Consider the following 24,965-nt stretch of genomic DNA (forward strand, 5'->3'; position numbering starts at 1 on the left):
GATATGTATGTTAGTTGTTTGTAAGAGGACAAGGCTCATTTAGCCATCCCGGCCCCCCTAGGCGAATATTCAGCCTAGCAATCGCTGGAGTTGTTGCAACGTGGCTACCACATTGCTGAGGCCGGTTGGGCGGCGGAATGGTGACCTAGTCCTGTGACGCCGAGTGTTTGTCGAGTTGTGACGGTGCCTCGAATAGGGTTCCTCTATATGGGTAACTTGCCTTCGTGGTTGCTGTCGGTGAGGTCGTACGTTACCCCCGTGGTTGCGTGGAGTAGGGTGTCGCCTGGCTTCGTGGCTGGTGGTGCGGTGCAGCATCGTGTGATGCGGTAGCATACATATCTGGCACAGACAGCCGGACGTACACTCCTGCGTGGTGTGTGTAGGTGCGAGGCAACTCAGGCAATGGCCATGGGCCTGGGCGACTCGCTGACGTTGCGGGGGTGGCATACCCTTAAAGATGCTACAGTGTGACAAGCGGTGTGGTCGACAACAGGGGGGACATCGTGTGCGTTGTGTTGGTGTTTCATTCGGTTGGGATGCCGTAGTTGGTCGTGTTGCATTTCGTGCAACGATTGGCTGCGGTGTCGCTGTGATGTTTCGGGGAGCTGGAGTAGGACCAGTGCGTGGCACGGTGATGGCCGAACGAATAGTTGGCACTGGTGCTGCAGGCATATCCGCGTCCATATCAATCTGTATTGGAGAGAGTTATTAATATAATAAATTTCTGGCATGTATATGAATGCCTCGGAATGTGGCAAGAGTGGATCGTCATATGATCGATCAATTATGACACTTTGTTGGTGTTCGCAGATATTCATTATTTATTTATTTTCGTTATTTATTTATTATTTTGTTATTTATTGATTTTCGTTCGGTTTTTCTTCGGTTTTTTTTGAGTTTTGTGCGGTTTATTTGTTGCGATTTTACGTTTCGATGTTATCGGCGGTCGGCAAAAAGCATAGTTTAACGAGCGGTCTCGTTAGTATTCCGGTTTGTGTACGCAGATCGACTACGCGAATATGACCGTCGGAGCCGTAGTGAAGCTTCTCTATGCGACCAAGCCGCCATTCTGTGGGGGGAAGACAATCGTCATTTATCAAGACACAATCCCCAAGCTGTGGCGCCTTTTCTGGGGTTTTCCACCGGTACCTTCTGTGGAGGTCCTTTAAATAATCTTCTTTCCATCGGCGACTGAATTCATGATGGAGAATTTTAATTCTTTCCCATCTGTTTAATAAGGAGAGCGTCTCCACGTCTGGCTCAGGTGTGGCCAGAATGGGCGCTCCTTTAAGAAAATGCCCTGGAGTGAGGGCAGTGAAGTCTGAGGGATCTTGCGAGAGTGCTGCGAGAGGCCGTGAGTTGAGGACGCCTTCGATTCTAGTTAATAATGTGCTGAATTCTTCATAATTAAATTTGTAGTTTCCAGCTAGCTTCTTGAAATGAGATTTGAAGCTTTTAACGGCTGATTCCCATAAACCACCCATATGAGGAGCGCTTGGGGGGATAAATTGCCAATTAATACCTTGAGGAGCGTATTTTTGGACAATGTCCGGTGAGACTTGTTTTATAAAATCCACAAATTGTTTTTCTGTAGCTCTTTGAGCTCCGATGAAGGTTTTGCCATTATCGCTCATGATCTTTGATGGGAAGCCCCGTCGTCCGACGAAGCGTGCAAATGCCGCGAGAAAAGCCTCCGTTGTCAGATTAGTACATAACTCTAGGTGTACCGCTTTTGTCGTGAAACAGACAAAGACAGCCACGTAGCCTTTCATAAGGGTAGGAGATCTTAGCATGGACGCCTTTATCTGAAAAGGCCCAGCAAAATCAACACCTGTTGTGGTGAAAGGCAGAGCGAAATTGCAGCGTTCAGGTGGAAGTGCTGCCATAATCTGCTTTCGCATTTTCTGCTTATGCATGGTGCAGATCTTGCACATGAAAATACACTTCTTTATTTGGGGCTTAAGTCGGGGTATGTACAACTCTTGGCGGACCATATGTTGCACGAGGCGATTTTCGGCATGGAGCATTAGAATGTGGATGTAAGTGATAAATAGGGTGGCAAATGCAGACCTCTCGGGTATTATTATAGGGTGGCGCTCATTATAAGTTAGGCTTGAATTAGCAAGCCGACCATTTGCACGAAGGAGACTTTTCGAGTCTAGAAATGGGTTTAATACTAAGAGTGAGCTCTTTTTATCAATCGGTTTCGAGTCTTTTAATAATGATATGTCGCGGCTGAAGTAGCGCGTTTGGGTTGATGCGATAAGAGCGACCTTTGCCTTTTGTAAGTCTTGGTGCCCCAATGTATCGCATTGGAGATATGATGCTCCTTTAACCTTGAGTTTAAGTCGCTCTATAAATTTGAGCATATAGGCGACTACCCTGAGTGCTCGGGGGTACGAAGAAAATCGTTCAAGGATGTCAGTATCATCCAATGTTGTATGATAAGTGTCGATTTTTCGACTTTCTGGTGCAATTATGTTGCGCATAGGCGATTGTGGCCAAGAATCAGGCGATTCTGTTAACCATCGGGGACCATTCCACCAGAGTGTGGTGGTGGCGAGATGTAGGGGTTTGCATCCTCTTGTACCTAGATCAGCAGGATTATCAGCACTGGCTACGTGTCGCCAAGTAGCTGATCCCACTAGGTCAAGTATTTGAGACGTTCTGTTTGAGATATACGTTTTCCACGCATGTGGTGGTTTTTCTAACCAGGCTAAAACTATTTCGGAATCGGACCAGAGATATAGTTTATATTTCGTCATGTTTAAATTAGACTGCACCATGGATACTAGTTTGGCTAGTAGCAATGCGCCACAGAGTTCAAGTCGTGGTAGACTTAGCGTTTTTAGAGGAGCAACTTTTGCTTTTGCTACTAGTAAGTAACTTGTAGTTGCTGTATCGCTTTGTGTGCGCAGATATACAGTGGCACAGTATGCCTTTTCAGAGGCGTCGCAGAAGCCGTGTAGTTCGACTTTGTATTCGGGGGAATAGTTTACCCACCGTGGAATTTGTATCTGCGAAATATCGTTCAGATTATTAGCGAACTGGGACCATTTTTCTAAGCGAAGAGGTTTCACTTGTTCGTCCCAGTCGGTTCCGTCTAGCCATAATTCTTGGATCAGGATTTTCGCTTGTATCATAATTGGCGAAAGCCATCCTGCGGGGTCGAAAAGTTTTGCCACAGAGGATAAAATTTGTCTTTTTGTTGTAGCTGATAATGCGGATATTGACTCTGTAGTGTATGAAAACTGGTCAGTTATCGCATTCCATTGTATGCCTAGTGTTTTTGTTGTACTTTCCTTTTCGAATACAAGGAAATTGGTATCCAACAAATTGGCTTTTGGTATATTTTTTAGAATATTTGGGTGATTAGCAGTGATCTTTTTTAAAGGAAACCCTGCGGTGTTGAGGGCCTTTATTACCTGTGATAAAGATTCGTATGCTAGTGGAAGACTGTGGCTTCCAGACAAGATATCGTCTACATACGTTTGTGTTTTTAATACTTGTGTTGCCAGAGGAAATTCTGACTTTGTGTCTTCTGCCAGTTCGTGGAGTGTACGAATGGCTAAGTATGGAGCACAGTTTACGCCAAAGGTAACTGTTTTTAATTTAAAGTCGTGTAGTGGACTATTAGGAAATTTTCGGAAAATAATTCGCTGAAAATCTTGATCATCTTTATGTATAACTATTTGTCGATACATTTTTTCTACGTCTCCATTGAATACGTATTTGTATATACGCCAATTTAATATGAGGAGCATTAGATCTGGTTGGAGTGTGGGTCCCGTAAATAGAATATCATTTAGGGAATTCCCCGAACTAGTTGATTTTGAGGCATTGAAAACCACTCTAACTTTTGTTGTTTTTTTATCAGGTTTTACCACTGCATGATGGGGCAAGTAGAATGAGTGATATTTGCCTTTAATTATTTTTTCGCAGGGGCATACCTCCTCCATGTGATCTAAATGGAGGTATTCTTCTAAGACACCATCATAATCTTTTTTAAGCTCACCTTTTCTAAGTAGGTTTTTTTCCATGCTTAGAAACTGCTGTATTGCAGAGGTGCGGGAGTGACCTAAGGCGAGTGTGTCAGGAAATTGTTGTTTTCGTGGTAATCGTACGACGTACCGACCATTTTCTGATCGAGTAGTTGTGGCTTTGTAAAAGTCTTCACAATACTGATCTTCTGGTGTTGTAATCGATATGGGGGGGAGTTCTTCTAACTCCCAAAATTTCTTTAATTGTGTATTAAGGTATTCATTCGATATTTCTGCAACTTCAGTTGTCATGGTGGAAACTGTTTCAGTAAATAGTCCACTTAGTATCCAACCGAATATTGTGTTTTGAGCTAAAAGGGTGTTTGAAATTTTTTCAACACCTTCTAGTATAATTTGCGGTATAAGGTCGCTGCCTAATAGAATGTCTATTTGAGCTGGGGTGTGGCAGTTGGGATCTGCTAGGTTGAGGTGTGAAACCTTATCCCAATGCTTGCTCTTTATTTGATAGCTGGGAAGCATGTTTGTGAGTTGCGGTAAGACTATAGCTTCTGCTTGGATACGCTTATCCGCTTGGGGGGAAATTAGGGTAATGTGGCAGATTTTGTTGGAGTTTTGGATTACTCTTCCGCCCATTCCCGTAATTTCAAATTTAGCTTGCTTTGTGGGCAGTTTTAGTTTATTTTGTGCCTTAGACGCTATGAATGATCGTTGTGATCCTTGGTCTACTAAGGCTCTAAGTTTGAACAGTTCTCCTCGATGTTCGATGGAAATGACTGCTGTGGGTAGTAAAACCCTACTTTGAATTTCGCTGTGTAGCGTTTGTGTCTTTTGTGCCTTTGAGCAACATGGTGTCTCTTGGCTAATTTCGGGATTTTGTATTTCGGGAGTTGCTGTTGCAACTAAACCCGTGGCTCTATTTGTATAAGAGCTACTCTGGGGTGAGTTGGGAGATATGTTATAATGTAACATAGAATGATGTCTTTTATGACAATATACGCAATTGAATTTGCTTTCACAATTATTAAGATTGTGTGCGTGGGACAAGCAGTTTGTGCAGAGCCTTTTTGACCTGACAAAGTTGTTCCTTTCATTAATATTTAATTTTTTAAACTTCTCGCAAGTTTTAAGTTTATGCCCTCCTGTACATAGTTCGCATGACGTATGCTTGTTCTGTTCAGGTGTGAACGATTGTGTTTTGACAAAACTCTTATTTAAATTGTTGTTGCTATTGGCTTGGGGTCTAATGAAGCTTCTATTCAGGTCGTGTTGAACGTTTTTTGTTCTGACTACTTTTTTATCTACCCTTTCCGCAATTTCATATTGGGTAGTTAAGAAGTCTTTCATTTGCTGCCATGTTGGGCAGTTTCTTCTTGATGAGAGCGATTGCTCCCAGAAAATTACTGAGTTTTCTGGTAATGCTGTGGTGCATATATTTACCAGAATAGGGTCCCAATTGTCTGTGGGAATATTTTGCGTCGATAGAACCGACAAACAATTTGAAACAGTGGATTCTAGTTTTATGAACTCTTCACTCGTTTCTTTGTGAATTTTCGGTAAATTCATAAGTATTGATACTTGCTTGTCGACCAGTATTCTTTTGTTTTCATATCTTGCTTTCAGAGCTTCCCAAGCCAAATTGAAATTGTCGTCATTTAAAGCGAACTGCTTGACTATTACGCCTGCTTGACCTTGAGTTTTGTATCTGAGGTGATACAATTTTTGCGCTTGCGATAATTTTGGATGGTTTATGTACACGGCTGTAAACATATCCCGAAAGGACGGCCATTGTTCATAACCTCCATAAAATATTTCTGTATCGCATGCTGGCACATTGAGATGAATGCCTGAACTTGCTTCTTGAGTTTGTATTTGTAGCAGCTCTACTGGCGACTTAGGAGTCGGTGCTTTCATAAGTTTTAATTGGTCTGAGATCATAATTTTTATGTCTTCATACTGGTCTAAGCAGTTAATAAATTTGGCGTAAGCCGAAGATTTAAAATTGTCTGGTAGATCTGAATCGTCAGTTTCTACTATTGTGTCATATACACCTTGGAGACGTGTCCAAAAATGTTCCATTGTCTGACTTTTTACTTCTAGTGCCGATTCAGAATTGTCTTGCATTGGCGAAGCAGCAAATCGAGTGAAGTATCTAATTAGATTGTCACTCTCTGAAATAAATTTGGTATATAATATGTCTTTCCCCCTCTTTTGTTTGGTAGCACCTTGCTTAGAGCGTGTAGCTTCTGCAGGTGCACATGGACTCTTATCGTCAGAAAGCATTTTGGGAATTTTTAAAAATTGAGTAGCTTCAGAATATTTTGAGTCTATGTTCATTTAGAAATGTTATTTAATAGAAAAAGTGTATATTTACTTTCCGAATAAACTGAGAATTATCGTAACCGCAAACTCTTTTTAAATAAATAAGAGTGTTTTTTATTTTTTTTCGAAAAATTATAAAATACCGCGATATTACGTATTTATTTATCACGTTTTTATTTACTTGCGTTTTTTTTTTTTTTTTTTTTTTTTTATTACGGAATTATCCGTATGACCTTGTATATGAGCGCGCTCGTAAGTAAAGGGGTCAATGCCTTTTGTACATATGTGTGCACGATATGTGCTTATTTATCTGCATATAGTTATGCTCTTAATTTTGTATGCAGTCCTGCTTGTTTTTGTAAGACAAAGAACAAGGGGAACAACGTGAAAATCGCCAATAAGGACTTTGAATATATATATAAATATATGTACGTAGAGGTTATTACGCCAAATATGAATATTGTGTTAAACCGATTTTTATTTTATTAATTTAAAAATTTGTAACCGTGTTTTAATTATCCCGTAACGTTTGTTGATCTTCGATGGTAGAAGTATGATTCTTCGAAATTAAAAATATTTTAGGATTTATAAATATTAAAATGTCTCCTATGACTAATTGTAGGGTACTTAAGCATAGGCAGAGAGAAAGGCAGAGCGCGGCCAATGTATGTATAAATGTTCTTTTGTTTGCGCTATAAGAAGAGCACGAAAACGAAAAACAATTAAGTGCAGGTGATTCGTCGACCACACTTGTGTATATGTATGTATATCGTTCTTTTGTACCGTATAAGATATTGTGGAAAATAATAAAATATGGAAACGAAATTGACAGAGTGCAGGTATTTCACCACTGCACTTGTATATCGGAAGATATGTGAGTGTGAAAACTTTTTTATGTTATGGTGATTGTGATGTAGTATGTAACTAGCAATATTAAGAAAATATGTATGTTTAGAAATAAAATAAGCATGAAAATTATATTAAGCAATATGTATGTTAATAAATGAAAATGCAAAAAATTAGGTAAGTATGTATATGTATTTATATTTATTTCTCTTCCTGATAATTCCTTTATTTTTGTTTTTTTTTTTTTTTAGCTGAATTTTAAGCACACATAGGCGAATGATGCTTTATTTATCGATATATATATAAGTAGATATATATAATAGGTGTATATGTATATAATGGGTGTAAATTATAAATATATATAATTTTTTTTTTTTTTTTTTTTTTTTTTTTATATTGCAAAACTGTTTTCCATTACCGGTATCTTTAAATTTACCGTAGTTTAAGATTTTGATGTATCCGTTTTAATAAAATCCTTTTTTTTTTTTTTTTTTTTGTTTTACCGCTTATATTGGGCCACCTCGTATTTACATAAATATGTACATATACGTAATAATAATAAGGAATGGATACACTCACTTTATTCCTCTCAAGGGTTTAAAGGGGGGAGATATTTGTGTGGCTTTCTTTTACTGTCTGCTCCTACTCCTGTTCGAATGCTACTTCTTGGTTGTTGTACGATTGTTGTTGTGTTGATTAGTCCTTTTGGCAATTTGTTTCGCACTTTTTGTTGTGTTGTAATTAGTTTCGCGCCCGTTGGTTTTTTATGTATTTTTTGTTTTTGGGTCTCGCGCACGTTTTGTTATTTTTGTTAGTAGAATTTTGTATGTATTTTTAGTTTAGCCTGTTGTGTTTTATGTTTCACATATGTATATATCCATAACTGCACTTTACCACTTATTTAGGTCACCAATTTTAATAATTTTTTTTTTTTATTTTTTTTTTTTTGATATGTACTTTTTCTTGAGTTATTTGGTGGTTATGTATGTTTTATTTGTTCACTGCACTATTTGTTTTTTATGCATCTTTTATAGCATTATTTGCTATGTATTGTTTCCAGTGGTGCCTGTCTCTTAGGCTCGAAGGACCATAGTTATTTTCTCAGGAGCCTTTCCTTTAGGAAAACACTTACCACTTGGCGACCGTTTAAGCAAGTATGAAATGGAAGGTATTTTTAATTTCCCAACACTTGGTTTGAATCCTTTATTAAGGGATATATAAAAGATGTGGCTTGACAATATTTTAAAATGTTTTGGTATAAAACCGTAAAGAATGAAAACGCGCGGAAAACTGCCTTATGTTCTCGACGATGTGTGACGAACTGATGAAAAAAAAATGACTGTCTTCTTCCTTCGCTTTCTGTGTCCTCATGTGTACAGTTATGGGTTTGTTGTGTAGATGTGTATCGGTGTGTAGTGTTGATGAGTAGTGTGCTCTTGAGTGGTGTGGATGATAATCGGTGGTGTGGTGAGTATGGTGGATGTAGCGTGTTAGTGATGCGAGTTTGAATATGGTGAGTGTTGTGTCCGGGATGATTAGAGTTTTTTCGGGTTTAAGTGCTGCTGTGATGTTTGTGTGTGATATGTATGTTAGTTGTTTGTAAGAGGACAAGGCTCATTTAGCCAGTCATTTTCAACCTAACCTTTGTATGGGAGGTGGGTGTGGTTATTATCCGATTTCTTTCATTTTTGGACTGTATAAGGAAACGGCTAAAGCAAACGACTGCAGAAAGCGAGTTATATACAAAAAACATATTTGAGGGCGGAGTCATGCCCACTTTTCCAAAAAAAATTACATCCAAATGTGCCCCTCCCTAATACGATCCTATGTTCACAAATTTTATTTTCATAACTTTATTTATAGCTTAGTTATGACACTTTATGTGTTTTTGGTTTTCGCCCATTTGTGGGCGTGGCAATGGTCCGATTTTGCCCATTTTCGAAAGGGTGCCAAGGAATACGTGTTCCAAGTTTCGTTAAGATATTTTAATTTTTACTCAAGTTATCCGTTGGACGGACAGACGGACGGACGGACGGACAGACAGACATTCGGATTTTGACTCGTCTCGTCACCCTGATCATTTTGATATATATAACCCTATATCTAACTCGTTTAGTTTTATGACTTGCAAACAACCGTTAGGTGAACAAAACTATAACACTCTCTTAGAAACTTTTGTTGCGAGAGTATAAAAATAAAAGCACACCAAGAGAAATAATATGAATTTATGCAAAACCATTGGCTTTCAGTTAATAAAATTTAGTTCTGTAATTGCAAAGCTTGGCTTATAATAGGAAGAACTTTTGGTGGTCATCAAATGAAGGTCTACTATAAACACTCCGAAATATACTAATATGTTCTCTTTATTATTTTTGTCAGCATATATTAAGAATTATTTTTTAGTTCGATATGGTTTAAAAGCGTGTTTTTATTTTTTTTTTTTAAATATATTTATTAAATGTATAAAAGAGAGATGCACGTACTACAATGAACCGTTAAAAAGTCGCCGCCATTCATTTGAAAAGAAATTTTGGTGTGAATGAACGTAAGTGCGTATTAATAATTTGTTACTGATATTATATTATGCCACTGGAGGCAGATTTGTGAGTTGATAATATTAAACCTTATAGGTTTGTATATACTATAACATGAAATCTTTTGTTTGAATATACGTTCATATTAAACTTACTATTATCTTCTTATTATCCTTTTCAGAAATTTGCAAAATTCGGAAGAAAAACTTAAGTGTAAGTTGGATACCACCTTGGCAGGCTAACTGCTATAGACAAGCCAATCGAACAAGCTTTCCAAATTTTCATACAAACTGGCAGCACTGAAATCGAATTGTCTTTACTTGGTCGCACTGAACTCTTCTACCACCGCCCATGTCTTACGTTTTCTACAACAAATTTAAATTTTATTAAAATTTTTTATTCAATAAATTTAATACAAAAATACTGACGATTCATCTTCGCCTGCCATTTTCAATTTCAAATTTGTGTATAACAATTTTTATTATTTTGACAGTGATTTGTCCTTTGAGCCGTTCACAATAGTAAAATGGTTCCAAAATGTGTAAAACAAAACTTGGTAGCACTCAGCAAGCGGCAATTGAAATTTTAATGAGGTATTCGCATACTCTCCTGCTCGAATTCAACTAGATAACTTTGTTGTTGCTTTTATATGTAAAATTTTTGACTGGCAAGATAGCGAACAGAGAAGTGACAGCTAAACTATAGTAAAACAATAGCGACTCTAGGCAGAGGATTCATGGAAACAGATTGCATTAATATACACCAACATTGCAATAATAATAATAAAATAGTAATGGATGCTTATGGTGATAACAATCAACAGAATCCGCAAAAACAAAGTAGAGATAAAGTATTATTCCCATGAAGGAAGAATCCTACCAGCAGCTCTTCAACTTATACAACGGCAATTGCCTTTCAATCGTACAATACACATTCGAACTCAAATACGCCGTATGATCGAGAAGCACTCATATTCTTTTGCCCATTGTGTCAGGAAGTAACCAAAATCGTGCACCTATAAATACAACACAAAATATACTACAACAGATATTATTGAAATTACGAATATAGACAATTTAATTATTTCTAACCAACTATACATATTTTCAGGCATTGGACAATGTACAACAAATTATGTCGGACTTTTGGAGTAGCAGTTTCACTACTTATTTTCCACATGCTAAACACAGTATCTCCTATGATGTTCCTGGATCTAGATCATAAATGCCTTAACTTTACTGTCTTTAAACAGCTTAAAATCTTAAATTTAATACATAACATCAAACAACATTCATAACTGTAAGGCATTTCGCGCAGTGCCCTTTTTAGACAACAGCACGACTTCGCGACAGCAGACTTGAAGTTGTCGCTGTCGCCAAATTAGAAATGTTTCTAATGTTAGAAATGTTTCTAATTTTGTCGACTCTACAGCGGCCGAGTTGCCACTATTATGTGCAATGTCAAAATGTTTAAAGTTCTATCAAGTGTTACGTTATTATGCCAACAGAAGTACAATATTGCTTTGATATAGGAACGGATTTTCAAAATCTGTTGTTTACTCTAAAACTCTACCCTGAGTTCGATCACTGGATTGTCAAATAAAAGCCACACTTTAATGGCTACACACTAATCTTTATTTATAATTCCTTATAACTTAACACTTTATTACTCAAAACTCTACTTTACAACTCTAACTTGTAACTTGTTTACACTTTACTCGACAACTCTCTCATTAGAACTGAGTGTTGCCGCTAGTCCGGCAGCCCTTATATAGTCGATTGTAAGCGATACATCGCCACTCGAACATTCTGGCAACTACGAATATCGATGTCTAGATACATCTGGCAAGTTATCGATTTCAATTGTCAATTCTAGTTTGTTCTGGTGTCATTTTCGTTACAATACCAACACAATAAGATTGATTCTTCAATTTTTCTAAGGCTTTCGTGATTTTCAAAAATTCTCGGTTGGCACCTTTGTGCGTCTCATTGCGCCTCCTGCTGCTTCAATTGTGTAGACACCTGTGCTGAAACCTGCGATGGTATACACTCTCCATGCACTTGCATCTGTGTTAACACTTCTGCTCTATTTAAGGTCACATCCATATACTCGTCCTCCTTCAACTGTGAGGACACCCCATTCACTTCCAACTGGGATAACAAAATCTATCCATGCGCTTCCAAAGGTCTTGGCATACACGTCTCTTTCACTTCCAAATATGTGGACGTATTCTCCCCATGCTCTTCCAGCTGTCTTAATATGTCTGCTCTATTTGAGGACACTTCCATTATACAACACAATATATCATTTGTAATAACAATCCTCTACAAGACGGAGCTAACTCATACACCACTATACATGTAAAGTTTTTCAGGTTTTACCAACACATACACAATAGTAACTTTTTGTAGTTAAATGGCAATCTCGGTAGTTAGAGTAGCAACATTCATTAACCCTAATTTTTGTATGTATAAGACAGAGATGCACATGGCCGCCATTCATATGAAAAGAAAATTTGAAGTGAATGGATGTAAGTGCGTATTAATAATTTGTTACTGATACTATTTTATATTTATAGTAAATTTTATATTTACAGAGCGGTACTATGTTTGACTGGGTGCTGCAGCGTATTTTAATTGAATATAACTGCAGAAAATGGTCTCGAAAGGCAAAGCGGGCTGCAACGCACATCTGGTGCGTACATGCAAAACTAAAAAGAGAAGCAGAACAATGATTATGCCACTTTAGGCAGATGGGTGAGTTGATAATTTCAAACCTTATATATGTATGTACTAAACAAAAAATCTTTTGTTAGAATACACTTTTATCTTTTTATTATCCTTTCCAGATATTTGAAAACTTCGGAAGAAAAACTAAAGCTGAAGCTGGATACCACCGATATACTCCCATATAGGAAGGTAGCTATACTTGGTATGGGTGCGGGGAATCCTACTAGCAGTTCTTCAAGACATACAACGGCAATCGCTCATCAATTGTACAATACAAATTCGAATTAGAATTCGACGTATGATGGAAGCAGCACTCGTAGCCCTTTGTGTCAGGAAATAACAAAAATCATGCACCTAGAAATACAACACAAAATATGCTACAACAACAGGTATTATTAAAACGAATTTAATTGCAAAACAAAAACAAAACCATAATTTTGATATTCTTATCATTTAACAGAGTTGGTATTAATATTTCCATGCTTATAATATTGGTGGATAATCGCCACATGGTGTAACAAGTGTAGCAGCAACAACAAATAATACATATTCAAATTCGCAACAAAAGTCAAAATCGCACAACGCAACCGGCAAATAATAAGGTTTGTTCTACGAATATAGATATTTTAATTATTTCTAACCAACTATACATATTTTTCAGGTATCGGATGATGTACAACAAAGTACATCGGAACTTTTGGAGTAGTAGTTTCACTACTTATTTTCGACGTGCTAAACACAGAGTCTCCTATATTGCCCTTGGATCTACACAATGGATAGTTAACATAACAACAAAGCTCGAAAAAACAATAAACGCAGAATTTGTTTATCCTACTTCTGATTTGACTATGCTGAACTTACCGTTTATCATTTTCAATATTATGATTGTTAATTTATAAATTAAATTAATATCTATATACAAATGAATGTACGAATATTTGTAACAATCGTAACAGTAGTGAAATTGAATTTGTATTGTATAACAACACAAAAAAACAATACTTAAAACTTTTGAGATATTGTAAATTATAAAAATTTATTAATTCATACTAACTTTATATATAAAATAGGTACATTTTTTCAATGTATAAATGATATCTACAAAAATGTTTGTAAAAATTAAAGATTACTTTGTACTGAAATGCTAATATTGAAAAATGAATTTATAATATTATTATTAATGTAAAACTAATTTATAAATGTAAATACCTCGTACAATTAAATAAAAAAATAAAAACTTATTTTTTTTTTTTCTAAACGAAATAAAAGGTAACCAGTAGCGTGAACGGAGTGACTACTAAACCAAATTTTAGTAACGAGACGTGACCATCCAAATGACCTCTAAATTTACTTCATGTGACTAAGGGTTGACCATGGAAATGATGAAGCAAATAAACGACTGCAGATGGCTCTGCTAAACACAGAGTGACGTGTGGCTTTCCAAAATAATACAAAAGTTAGAGCAGAAAGACATATGCATCATTTGCACCAAAAGCAATGAGAAAGAGCGAGCAAGATAATCCCACCGACGTGTTATAAAAGAGGAGAAGTAGTCACCTTTTTCCTGATGCTAGAACAAGAGTGACCCCGAAAATAATACAGGCTTTTTTTATTGGTAAACACTGGACCATAAGAGAAGTAACTCTATCCGTCTTGCAGCGATGTTAACAAAAAAGTTGCTAAGAGAGAAGAATTGTACATACAACGGTTGTATGTAACACCCAAAACTAAACGAGTTAGATATAGAATTTTGTATATCAAAGAGATCAGGGTGACGAGTCGAGTTCAAATCCGACTGTCCGTCCCTCCGTCCGATTGTGCAAGCTGCAACTTGAGTAAAATTTGAGATATCTTGTTGAAACTCGGTACACGTGTTTCTTGGCACCATCGGAAGGTTGTTTTCGAAATCTGACTACTGCCACACTTGGAACCTCAAATTTCATGTACACAGTATGTGGCTCCGCCTACTTATGGTTTAAAAACCTTATCTCAGAAACTTCTCCAACAATTTCAATGATATGCCATTCGCAATATTTTCCTCGGTTCACAACCACGCCTACTTCCTATATACCAGAACTGTGAAGTCAATCTGAATGTTTTATACATATACATATATAAAGTAAGCACTAGTGAAGATATCGGAACAGAACTTCGCACAAATACTGCATTTATAGTGTGGCATCGCCCATGAGGACCTCAGTGCTTCTAATAGATTTTTTAACGATGTAAGTACTCTGCAAGCTAGGGTATTTAAAATTGTGTGATTCAATAATTTAAACTTTAATTAGGCTGCAGATCACTGATTTAAAGAAAACACGCAAAATAATACTTCACATTTAAGTGATCATAAAAATTTAAAAACATCTTGTATATTTATTTAGGAGGACTTTTTTGATTCATTTTCACCTTGTATTGAGGAATCATAACGTTGTTGTATCGCTTTACAAGGATATGGATTAACCGAAATTAGTTCAATGGAAATATTACAGCAAGATCATGGATGTTAAGATTAGAACGTTGTCCGTGCAAGGTTTAGTATTCATGAAACATAAGGTAATTATTACCAACATTTATGTTGTAAAAATTCAAATTTTACTTTATATTTTATTGAAACCCTCCTCACAGAAATTGAATGAATCTAGTACTAGTGAAATTAATGAAACAAAAACAACAACAAAAAATCCAAAAAAGTCCTCACATCATGTGAGCTGTTACACTTCCAGGACACACGGGGTAGCCTTCGTCCGATAGCAAAAATTATTCAACTATTCAATACTATATACATATACAGCCCTATTCTGTGCACTTTACAAATTCAACAAATTTCTAATTTGTAAAAATTTGAAATTTATCAAGCATTTCGTATTCTGTGTCTAAAATAAAAAGCTTTTTTCTTGATAAATTGTTAAGAAGTAAAATGCTCTTGACAAATAAAATATCTCGTTGTGGATAGTTGTGAAAGTGAATTTGTTGTAATGGAGATATTTTACTTTTGTCGTGAAGATAATGAGGGTAACTTGAGGAAATTGTTTTCTATATATTGCATGCGATTACAGCTTAGCAAATTTTTGCCAATAATGAACAAAGTTTAGATTTCGTAATCCCCAAGGAACTTTTCTGAAGCTAAACATAACATCCAACTAAATCAAAATTTGCTATTAATGAAATATTTTTAAATATATTATAAAGGACATATGTACATATGTATATGTTAAGTAGTATTCTATGGCTTTACGGGGGAGCAAAAGACTAGGGGGAAATCCAAATCTTATCATCCATATAGTTGTTGTTGTAAAACCAAACCAAATACTTTGCATCAGGTCTGAGAGGCTTCAGTCGATATCTCGACATCAGAATCGGATAGATAAGCTGATAACCGGTCAATCGGTCAATCAAACCAAACTTATCAACGAAGCCACAATAAAGAAGGCTCGGTTAAAACAAACACTCATCCAAATAACGCCCTTTTTCATGAAAAAAATAGGGCCACATTCGGAGCATGGAATATTTGTGCACTCTCAGAAACTTCACGTCTAGACCAAGGGCAACGGATTTACTCTGAAATTTAAGTTAAATTATTAACTATTTTGCAACAAATATTGAAATGCACGTGAAAAAGTACGTTATCGAATAATTCAAATATATTTTTCAATTCAATTCAATATAATTGGACAGAAATCAGCTGTTTCTGTTTACATTATTTTGTTTCCCACAAGTGTGGGGAAAAGCTATGCATACTGAAGCTTTTTATTTTATCAAAATTGTCACAGAATACCAAACAATTTCTTACTTGATAAAAATATGAAAAAAAATTTCAATTTTTTTGTTACTTTGTCAAGTGCACAGAATAGGGCTGATAGTGTCGTACGGTAATACATGCGTAAAGTAAATATAATAATAAATACCTAAATGGCATGCTATTTTCAATAAATATGTAATATAATTAATGATTTTGTTATTAAATTCTTATTTGGGGTTTTGGTAGAACTAACCGAAAATAGCGGGTATAGTTTCAGGGCTTTTGGTCTCAGTACTGAAAGTGCACATGTAATTTTGGTTGGCAGTTTTGGGTCTGTCATCTGTGATTGCACCAAGATCATTCCCCGAATTCTGCAAGAGGTATATAGTATATAAATTGCTAAATGAGAAATATAATGCACAAGAAAGGAATGAACGATCACACGTACACAATAGTTTCGGGTACTTTTGTCAATTCGCCCTTAAGAATCGCATAGAAAATTTCATTAAAAGTGCTAGTACCGCTCCCTGGCTTTTCACCGAAGAATTCGCCGGTACCTGTCTTGCAGGGCATGACTTGCTGGGTAAGCCTTCAGACTATCTCCCAAATACCTAATATTAGGGTTTCCAACTTTCAATGGACTATATTCCATATATATGACGAATATGGGAGTCAAATTGTGTGTTATATTATTAAAATTAAATTAATAAATTAAGAGATTTTCAGCTAATTTCGTGATATATAGAAATATACAAAAACAATATGGTCAATTGTAATTGTATAATAAGTGCAAAATGTTAATAAAAAAATCAGTTTATATCGGTAAATTTTAAGATTAAAATTGAATATCTCAAAAACTATAAACTATAACTATCAGCTGCAGCTATATGTATACATATATATTCTTAAACTGGAGAACCTCCTCTTTCCAACCATACTCGTTTTATCCCGAAAGACTGGGATAGTATACTAAAGCCGACCCTAATTTTATGTCTAAATATACTCAAATATGTAAATATGCTAAATTTAATAAAATTATATGAGAATTAAAAGAAGTGCTGATTTCTACCGATCGACATGGCACATGTATGTCGTGTATAGCTTCTTAGCCACTCGAAGTCTCTCATTTGTGAAGACGGGTTGTTAACTTTGTGAAATTTCGATTTTTGGAGAAAACCCCGATAATTTTATCGACTAAGGATAGTTTTTTGTTAAATGCTTTCATTATATTAAATGAATAACTTCATAAATTAAATTGATCGTATATTTATTACAATGTCAGCGACACATAGGCAACGCTATAAAAACACGCCTTTGGATTCCACGGAAATGCGCCGAAGGCGTGAAGAAGAAGGTGTCCAGATTCGTAAGCAGAAAAGAGAACAGCAATTAATTAAACGACGTAATGTTGTTTCCGAAGTACATCAATCTGGGATTGAGGAAGGAGACCAAGTAGATATTTATGTTTATATATATATATTTGTTTAAACATCTATGTATTTTTTTATCTATAAAAGGAGGTGGAGATGCAAAGCGGAGTACATCAATATAATTTAGATTTGCAAGTTCCACAAATACTGGGCGAACCAAATTTTGGAGCTGTTGATATTGTAATTAAAAACGAATTAATAGACAAAATAAATAGTGAAAGTGAGATCGATCAACTGGATGCTACGCAAAAATTCCGTAGGCTTTTATCCCGTGATCCAAACCCACCGATAGAGGAAGTCATACAAAAAGGGATTGTGCCCCGTTTAGTATATTTTCTGGGAAATAATTCCAATGCCTCTTTACAGGTAAGGTCCAATGCAATTAAAAAAAAATAAAACGCTAAAAATATTGATAATAGTTTGAAGCTGCTTGGGCGTTAACTAATATTGCTTCGGGTACATCAAATCAAACTAAAATTGTGGTTGAAGCCGGTGCTGTGCCTGTTTTTATAGAGCTTTTATTAAGTCCACATGATGATGTTCAAGAGCAAGCGGTTTGGGCTTTGGGAAATATTTCTGGAGATTCGCCAAGTTGCCGTGATCATCTACTTAATTTAGGAATTTTACAACCATTATTGCAGTAAGTTATTTGAATATGTGAATTATTATTTTCTTGAGTGTTGTGTTTATTATTTATAAATTGATTTCATTATCACTTTAAATATTTTGCTTCCTTAATTAAAGTCATTTTAAAATTTCAGTGTGCTGAGCACTTCTAATCGCTTGACTCTGATAAGAAATGCTGTATGGACACTATCAAATTTGTGCCGCGGTAAAAATCCTCCAGCTGATTTTTCCAAAATTGTAAATGGTCTGCCAATCCTTGCGCGACTTCTAAATCATACCGATCCTGATATATTAAGTGACGCTTGCTGGGCTATAAGCTACCTGTCTGATGGGCCTAATGATAAAGTGCAAGCAGTTATAGATGCAGGAGTTTGCCGTCGACTTGTAGAACTCCTAATGTAATACTAAAACTTATAAAAGCACATTTAAAATTTTAATTAATATTTTTTTTAGGCATCCACAGAATAAAGTTGTTACCGCCGCACTTCGAGCCGTAGGGAATATAGTAACGGGGGATGATGTTCAGACACAAGTTATATTAAATTGCAATGCACTATCGTGCATAAGTGTTTTATTGAATTCTCCATTTGAAACTATTAAGAAAGAGGCGTGTTGGACTATTTCTAACATTGCGGCTGGAAATAGACAACAAATACAAGCAGTGATTGATTCGAATATATTTCCCGTACTTATAACTATAATGCAAAGTGCGGATTTCAAAACTAAAAAGGAATCTGCATGGGCAATCGCAAATGCCACCAGCAGTGGAACAGCCGAGCAGATAAGATATTTGGTAAGCATAATTTATTTACTAATTTTCAGTTGACAAGCATGTCGTGTTGCATCTTTGAGTGTAGAATTCCAGTCATTATGGCTTTCAATAAGTTGATACCGTTACATATCCCTCGATAACCTGCATACAGGTTACAAACTTTGGTGCTCAAATATGTATATAAAAAATATGAATGTTATTCCATTCTGCACTTTGTTTCCAATTATAAGGCAATAAGGGAGTTGCAATCGCTTTTCGTTCCGTTTTGTAGTGATGTTCTTACATGCTGTTTAAAAACAAAAAGAATATTTCCTATTAAAACAAAAGTACTTCGTATTAAAAGAACCTATTCATTTATATGTTGGTATGGTCACAGGCGAGGCGAATGAAATTTCAGTGGAATTTCGCCAGCTCGAATTGTGAGTGGCGAACACTTGGCGAATTCGCCAAGAATAGACGAAGGAACTGGCGAAAATCAGTATTCGGTATTGTCACTGGAAATTCGTTTCGCCTAAACTGTCAAAATCTGACGAACGTTTATATGATTCGCCAGTTTAATTCAATAAAAAAAATAAGGAAGGACTAAGTTCGGTGTAACCGAACAATTTATACTTTCGCACTTTATTTATTACGTAATTTTATTAATTTGACTAATATATTTAATATGAATAACAAAAACAGTTTTATATAGTATATGAACGCTGGGGTAATTCCAGGACCGTTCTCAGCCATTTTTGCCACCAAGTTACATCATATCCCAGACTACATGTTCATTTAATTTTGCTAAGATATCTCACATATTAACCACAGGATGTTTGAAAATCCGTATATGAGAGGAAGTATTGATCTTTGATCGTATTGATTTTGTCCATTTTTGGCGAAAAGGCACTCAATTTTTAGGGAACATATCCTTTAAATTTCTTTAGAATATCAATGATTTACCTATATTTTCGATAAATTGACCTCTGAAGTGATTGTGTTTGATATCTGGGACTTTGAAAATTTATATGTACTTCGATTTCGCTGAATCTTAGACGGACGATGTTACACCAGAAATGCAGTATTTGTGCAAAATTATGTTGCGATATCTTCAGTAGTGCTTAATTTATATATTGTAAAGTGAACGAATTTGATGGTCTTAAAAATGTTGTTGTAGGGGAAGTAGGCGTGGGGTTGTGAATCGATTTCGCCCATTTTCAAACCAAACCATTGGGATGCGAAACAAATTTCATGAAGAAAATTTCGTTGAAATAGGTTGTGTATTTCCTGAGATATGGTTTTTAACCCAATAAGTATGAGTAGGGCCCTAAATAAATTGCTTTTTGTCCTTTAAAAATCAACTATCTTCAAATTATAAATCAACGTGGTTGTACAAAATTGAAAACAAATTTTGAAAACAAAAACAGTACCAACAATCGATGTTTTTTCTCTGAATTTACATATAAACTTCTCCCTTAATTGCCTTCGCTTAAGTGCCTTATTCATTTGCCTGTAACATTTAAGCTACAAATAAAAATTATTTGCAATTTTCCCCTTTTAAGTGTCTTTTTAATGTTTTTAGCAAAGAATGCGCTGCATTGTCAACAGGAAAACAAAACAAAAACGTAACTATAGAATTATCAGAATTAATTTAAGCGCCTTCCCCGCTTTAGTGCCCCAAAAGTGTTATATTTTCAGCAGTGACACTTAAGCGGGGATTATTCAAATTAAAGACGTCAAAAAATTTAAAATTCGTAGGCGAATGTGTTCATTCACAAGTCGCAATACAAACAAGACGAATTTTCCCCAAAGCGTTCGTCACGCCAAGTACATTCGCTTCGCCAGTGACAATACCAGCCATAATATAATATATGTGATGATTAGAAGTTAAATGTATGTGATGATTAGTCGAACATATTAAAGTGTGCATTCAAATTGACATAACAATATGCAGAATAATGACTTCTGATTCGTGGTTATTGTTATTAATTTCAGTTTATCCAACTCTTTCAAAAAATAAACTTAATCGGTGTATCCCTATTCATAACGGTTATGTACCGAATAGCAGGATAGTTTTTCTTTTGTTCGGAGCGAATTATTTAGTGAGATAAGTTAGCTATATTCGCATTTCTATATAACCTATATACATACTACATATGTTAACATTATTTAATAAATTCACTGGTTTTGAGTAAATTTAGCTGACTTAGTTTAGATTATTAAATATTTTATTACAAAATACTTTATACACAAAAAATTATTTATATTTCTTAAGGTTCATGTGGGCTGTATAGCTCCTATGTGCGATTTCCTGACGGTGGTGGATTCAGACATCGTTCAAGTGGCTCTGAATGCATTGGAAAATATCTTGAAGGCTGGCGAAAAATTTGCTGCGCGACCAAATCCCTACGCTATAGCAATAGAAGAGTGTGGAGGTACATTAATATTATTTATTCGAACAGTTTTCATTCGTAAATGTGTATGTATGGATCTAAATTGCTAAGCAATGTGATGAAGTCAAAATGTTGCATTTTGTCAAACTTGAGATATAACATAGTTTCTCTAGTCGATTCGATCAAGCGATGACTTGAATTAAAATCAAGTTATCTCAATGAAGCATGGTTCGTGGATATGGACAAGGAGCACTTTTACGTTAAACCCCATATCTAAGCAACTCAATTACCCGACCAAATCAACCGAATTTTGAGAAAAGTTTTATTTTGACATTTTATGTCACAATTGCCGATATCTGCCAACAACCATTAATATTTCCCATATACAATTTTAATTTTCGTCTGGATAATCGAAGATAATTGGTACACATTTGGCTATCAAGAAATTACCGAAAATATTATTGAAACACAAATTTTTGCTGGAATGTTTCAAAGAGAAGTGGTCTTAAGTACCACGACACCTTCAGAAGGCTGCAGTTTTCCTTTCGCTTAGTTATCGCCATTTCTATAAATAAGACCAAGGCCAAACAATGTCCATTTATAATTTAAACTTGAAAAATTCAAGATTTTTCATTTGGGCCTGCTCATGTGTTAAATATCTCATTTCAAAAAGATGTGTAGTGAACATTCGATTCACCCTAATTATAATGGCAATATTGAATTTAATGTCTTACATTTTACTTTATTGAATTTTTTAAATCTCATTTCCTAAAAGATTCCATATCAGCTAAAGTTATGCCCGATTTCAGTAATTACTGCACCAACCATTTCCCAATTTGACGTCTTAAATTCTTTAAATCACTTAATTATGGTCCAGATAAAATTTCCTTATGTTTCCTTAAATATTGTATCAAATCTATTACCTGCCCTTAACAAAACTATTTACTTTTTCTCTGATACATAGCATATTTCCATCAATAAGAAAACGTCGTTTATAATTCCTTTTCATAAGAATGGATTTAGGTCATCCATTAAAAACTGTAGGGGAATAGCAAATATGTCCGCAATACCCCAACTTTTCGAAGCTATTATCACGGATCAAATAACGATCTTGATTCCGCCATTAATTTCATATTCTTAGCAAGGATTTTGTAAGGGGAAATCTACAGTAACTACAAATTTACTTATATTTGTAAACCATATATCAGTGGATTTTAGAGAGAATAAGCATATTGACTCTGATGTTATATGCACCAGTAGAATACAGCATTTACCACAGTAGATCACCCAAATCGTTTGGATATACTAGGTTTTCATCCAAAATACCCATAATGATGTTTTTACAGATTCAATTAATATCTCATCGGGCGTTTCGTTCCGTTCGGATATCAAAAATTGGCCCGATTCTGTTCTTGTTATTTATTAATGATATACTTTCAGTAATTAAATACTGAAACAATGTCGAATGAACAATGTAGAAATATTTCAATTAATGATAGATGTCAGTTGCAAATAGACTTATACAATTTATTTACTTCTTTTGATAGTAATGAGATGCCACTGAATCTTAAAAAATGTAAAACTATGTGCTTTTCACTTTTTTCCGTATTCCCTTTTCCCTATGTAATAGAAAAACGTTAGTTTAGAGTAAGTATAAAGCTTTGTTGATTTGGGAGTTACTATGGACCCCAAACTTAATTTTAAACATCAAGTTAATACAATGATTTTAAAAGCAAAAGGCGCGTTTAGTTTTGTTAAGCATTGGTCTAAATAATTTATCATAGAGAACAGTATATTACTTAAAATTCAAAATTATATGCGAGCAAACAGTACATGTTTTCTCCAATATATAACAATTTTAATACTAGAAATTAAAAAAAATGTTTAATAAATTATATTCTTTTTCTTCAAGGTTTAGACAAAATTGAGTATTTGCAATCTCACGAAAATCGCGACATTTATTGCAAGTCATTTTACATAATTGAACAATATTTTAACAACGAAGAAGAAGACTCCCGTGTAGCTCCAACTGAGGAAGAAATGCATTACACATTTAATCCAAACATGGCCACTCCCAAAGGCGGATTTTTATTTTAATCCAAGAGCGATTGGTTTTAAAATAAATATTATATAATGCATCTGTCGACACTTTATACTTCCAACACAGCACATATTTTTAGTTATTATAATTTACAAATTCAATTTTTTCTGGAAAAAAGTTCAAATAAATATCAAGAATGATAGAAATGAGATCACGGCAATTTCCTTCCATTCCTTTTTTGAAGTGTGTTCGACAGAAATAAACTTCGATTGGGAGCGTCATATTCGGAAGGAGGGGACGGTTTGACAATTTTTTTCGTTTATAACGTTATGTTTCGCAGTCTTGTCTCTATCATTCTTGAATAAATACGTATATATTTACATATATGTAAGTACATGTACATTACAAATTTGTTTATGTTGACAAATGCTTCCTCAAAGTTGTTTTAAGTCCTTTTCTCCATAATTCTTGCAATAAAAAGTGGATATACATAGCAAAATAAGCGTCGAGAGTTGTTTTAATTAATTTTTTAATAAGAACTTCTTACATTAAATGAAGTGTAAATATATACATAGGTACATGGTATTTCAAAAATAGATTCATCAGAAGTTTTATAGTATGTATTTTAACAAAAAACAAATCAATCAGGAAGGGATAAGTTCGGGTGTCACCGAACATTATTTAGGTTTATTAATATAACAAACATTTTGACTCACATATTCGGCATTTGTATGTAATAAAGTCCATTGAAATTTTGAAAACACTAATATTGTGTATATGGGAGCTTGGGGAAGTTATGACCCGATTTCACTCATTTTTGGCATGCAGACATATTATTAAAAGAAAAATATTCCTCCTGAATTTCTTCAAAATATCTGAGAAACTTACTTATATTTTCGGTAAAAGATTAGAAGCTCTGAGGTCCTTATGTTCGATATATGGGGCCTTGAAAACCAATGGTCCGATTTTTAGAAAGGGGGTGCCACACTCTAAATGCAGTATTTATGCTAAGTTCTGTTCCGATATCTTCACTAGTGCTTACTTTATATATTGTAAAGTAAACGATTCAGATTAACTTCAAAGTTCTGGTATATGGGAAGCTAGGAAGATATTATGAACCGAATTTCATTGAAATTGGTCGAGTAGTTTCGGAGATATGGTTTTTGACCAACAAGTGGGCGGAACTACACCTATTTAAAATTGTGTATGCCCTTTTGAGTGCAGCTCTTCTGTACCATATTTATAATGAAATTTGATTAGATTTGAAATTGAATTAAGGGGTTATATACAGTTAGAATTTTCAAAAAATCAATTTATTTTATTTCATTTTCTTAATGTACATACATATATTTAAGAATACACACAGAAAATTTCATATCGTTCTGGTGAATATTTTCAAAGTTACAAGCAAATGAAAAATTTGAAAAGGCGTTTCAGAGTGCTTGGAAGTACAAGGTCCAAACTTTAAACGCGTTTTTCTCAAAATGGGGTTTTCAAAGTCGGTGACCAACATTACTCGAAAACGGCTAGACCGATTAGTCTCAAATTTTAACAC

General features: G+C 35.0%; 2 protein-coding genes and 1 long non-coding RNA gene across 8 annotated transcripts; 2 read left to right on the plus strand and 1 right to left on the minus strand.

Moving 5' to 3' along the window:
- Positions 1–923: 923 nt before the first annotated feature.
- LOC128921342 (uncharacterized) lies at positions 924–2,027 on the minus strand. The gene has a single exon (XM_054228636.1). The coding sequence runs from the start codon at positions 2,025–2,027 to the stop codon at positions 924–926; it is 1,104 nt and encodes a 367-aa protein (XP_054084611.1).
- Positions 2,028–8,797: 6,770 nt separating this feature from the next.
- On the plus strand, positions 8,798–13,542 carry LOC105219409 (uncharacterized). Of its 6 annotated transcripts, none has more exons than XR_008471013.1 (6): positions 8,798–11,741; positions 11,795–12,230; positions 12,297–12,456; positions 12,549–12,818; positions 12,890–13,031; positions 13,091–13,542. It is a non-coding gene; the product is annotated as an uncharacterized LOC105219409 (long non-coding RNA). The 6 variants fall into 6 exon arrangements; XR_008471012.1 differs by having other exon boundaries at positions 8,800–12,010; positions 12,075–12,230; positions 13,091–13,535; XR_008471014.1 differs by having other exon boundaries at positions 8,799–12,230; positions 12,297–12,485.
- A 3,817-nt stretch (positions 13,543–17,359) lies between these two features.
- Positions 17,360–23,621, plus strand: LOC105219410 (importin subunit alpha-7). The gene is made up of 7 exons (XM_011195529.3): positions 17,360–17,620; positions 17,686–17,964; positions 18,018–18,238; positions 18,360–18,623; positions 18,679–19,018; positions 21,252–21,411; positions 23,282–23,621. The coding sequence occupies exons 1-7, from the start codon at positions 17,444–17,446 to the stop codon at positions 23,464–23,466; spliced, it is 1,626 nt and encodes a 541-aa protein (XP_011193831.2). The 5' UTR covers positions 17,360–17,443; the 3' UTR covers positions 23,467–23,621.
- The last annotated feature ends 1,344 nt before the right edge of the window (positions 23,622–24,965 follow it).

This window comes from Zeugodacus cucurbitae, chromosome 4 (assembly GCF_028554725.1).
Source record: "Zeugodacus cucurbitae isolate PBARC_wt_2022May chromosome 4, idZeuCucr1.2, whole genome shotgun sequence".
Lineage (NCBI taxonomy): Eukaryota > Metazoa > Arthropoda > Insecta > Diptera > Tephritidae > Zeugodacus > Zeugodacus cucurbitae.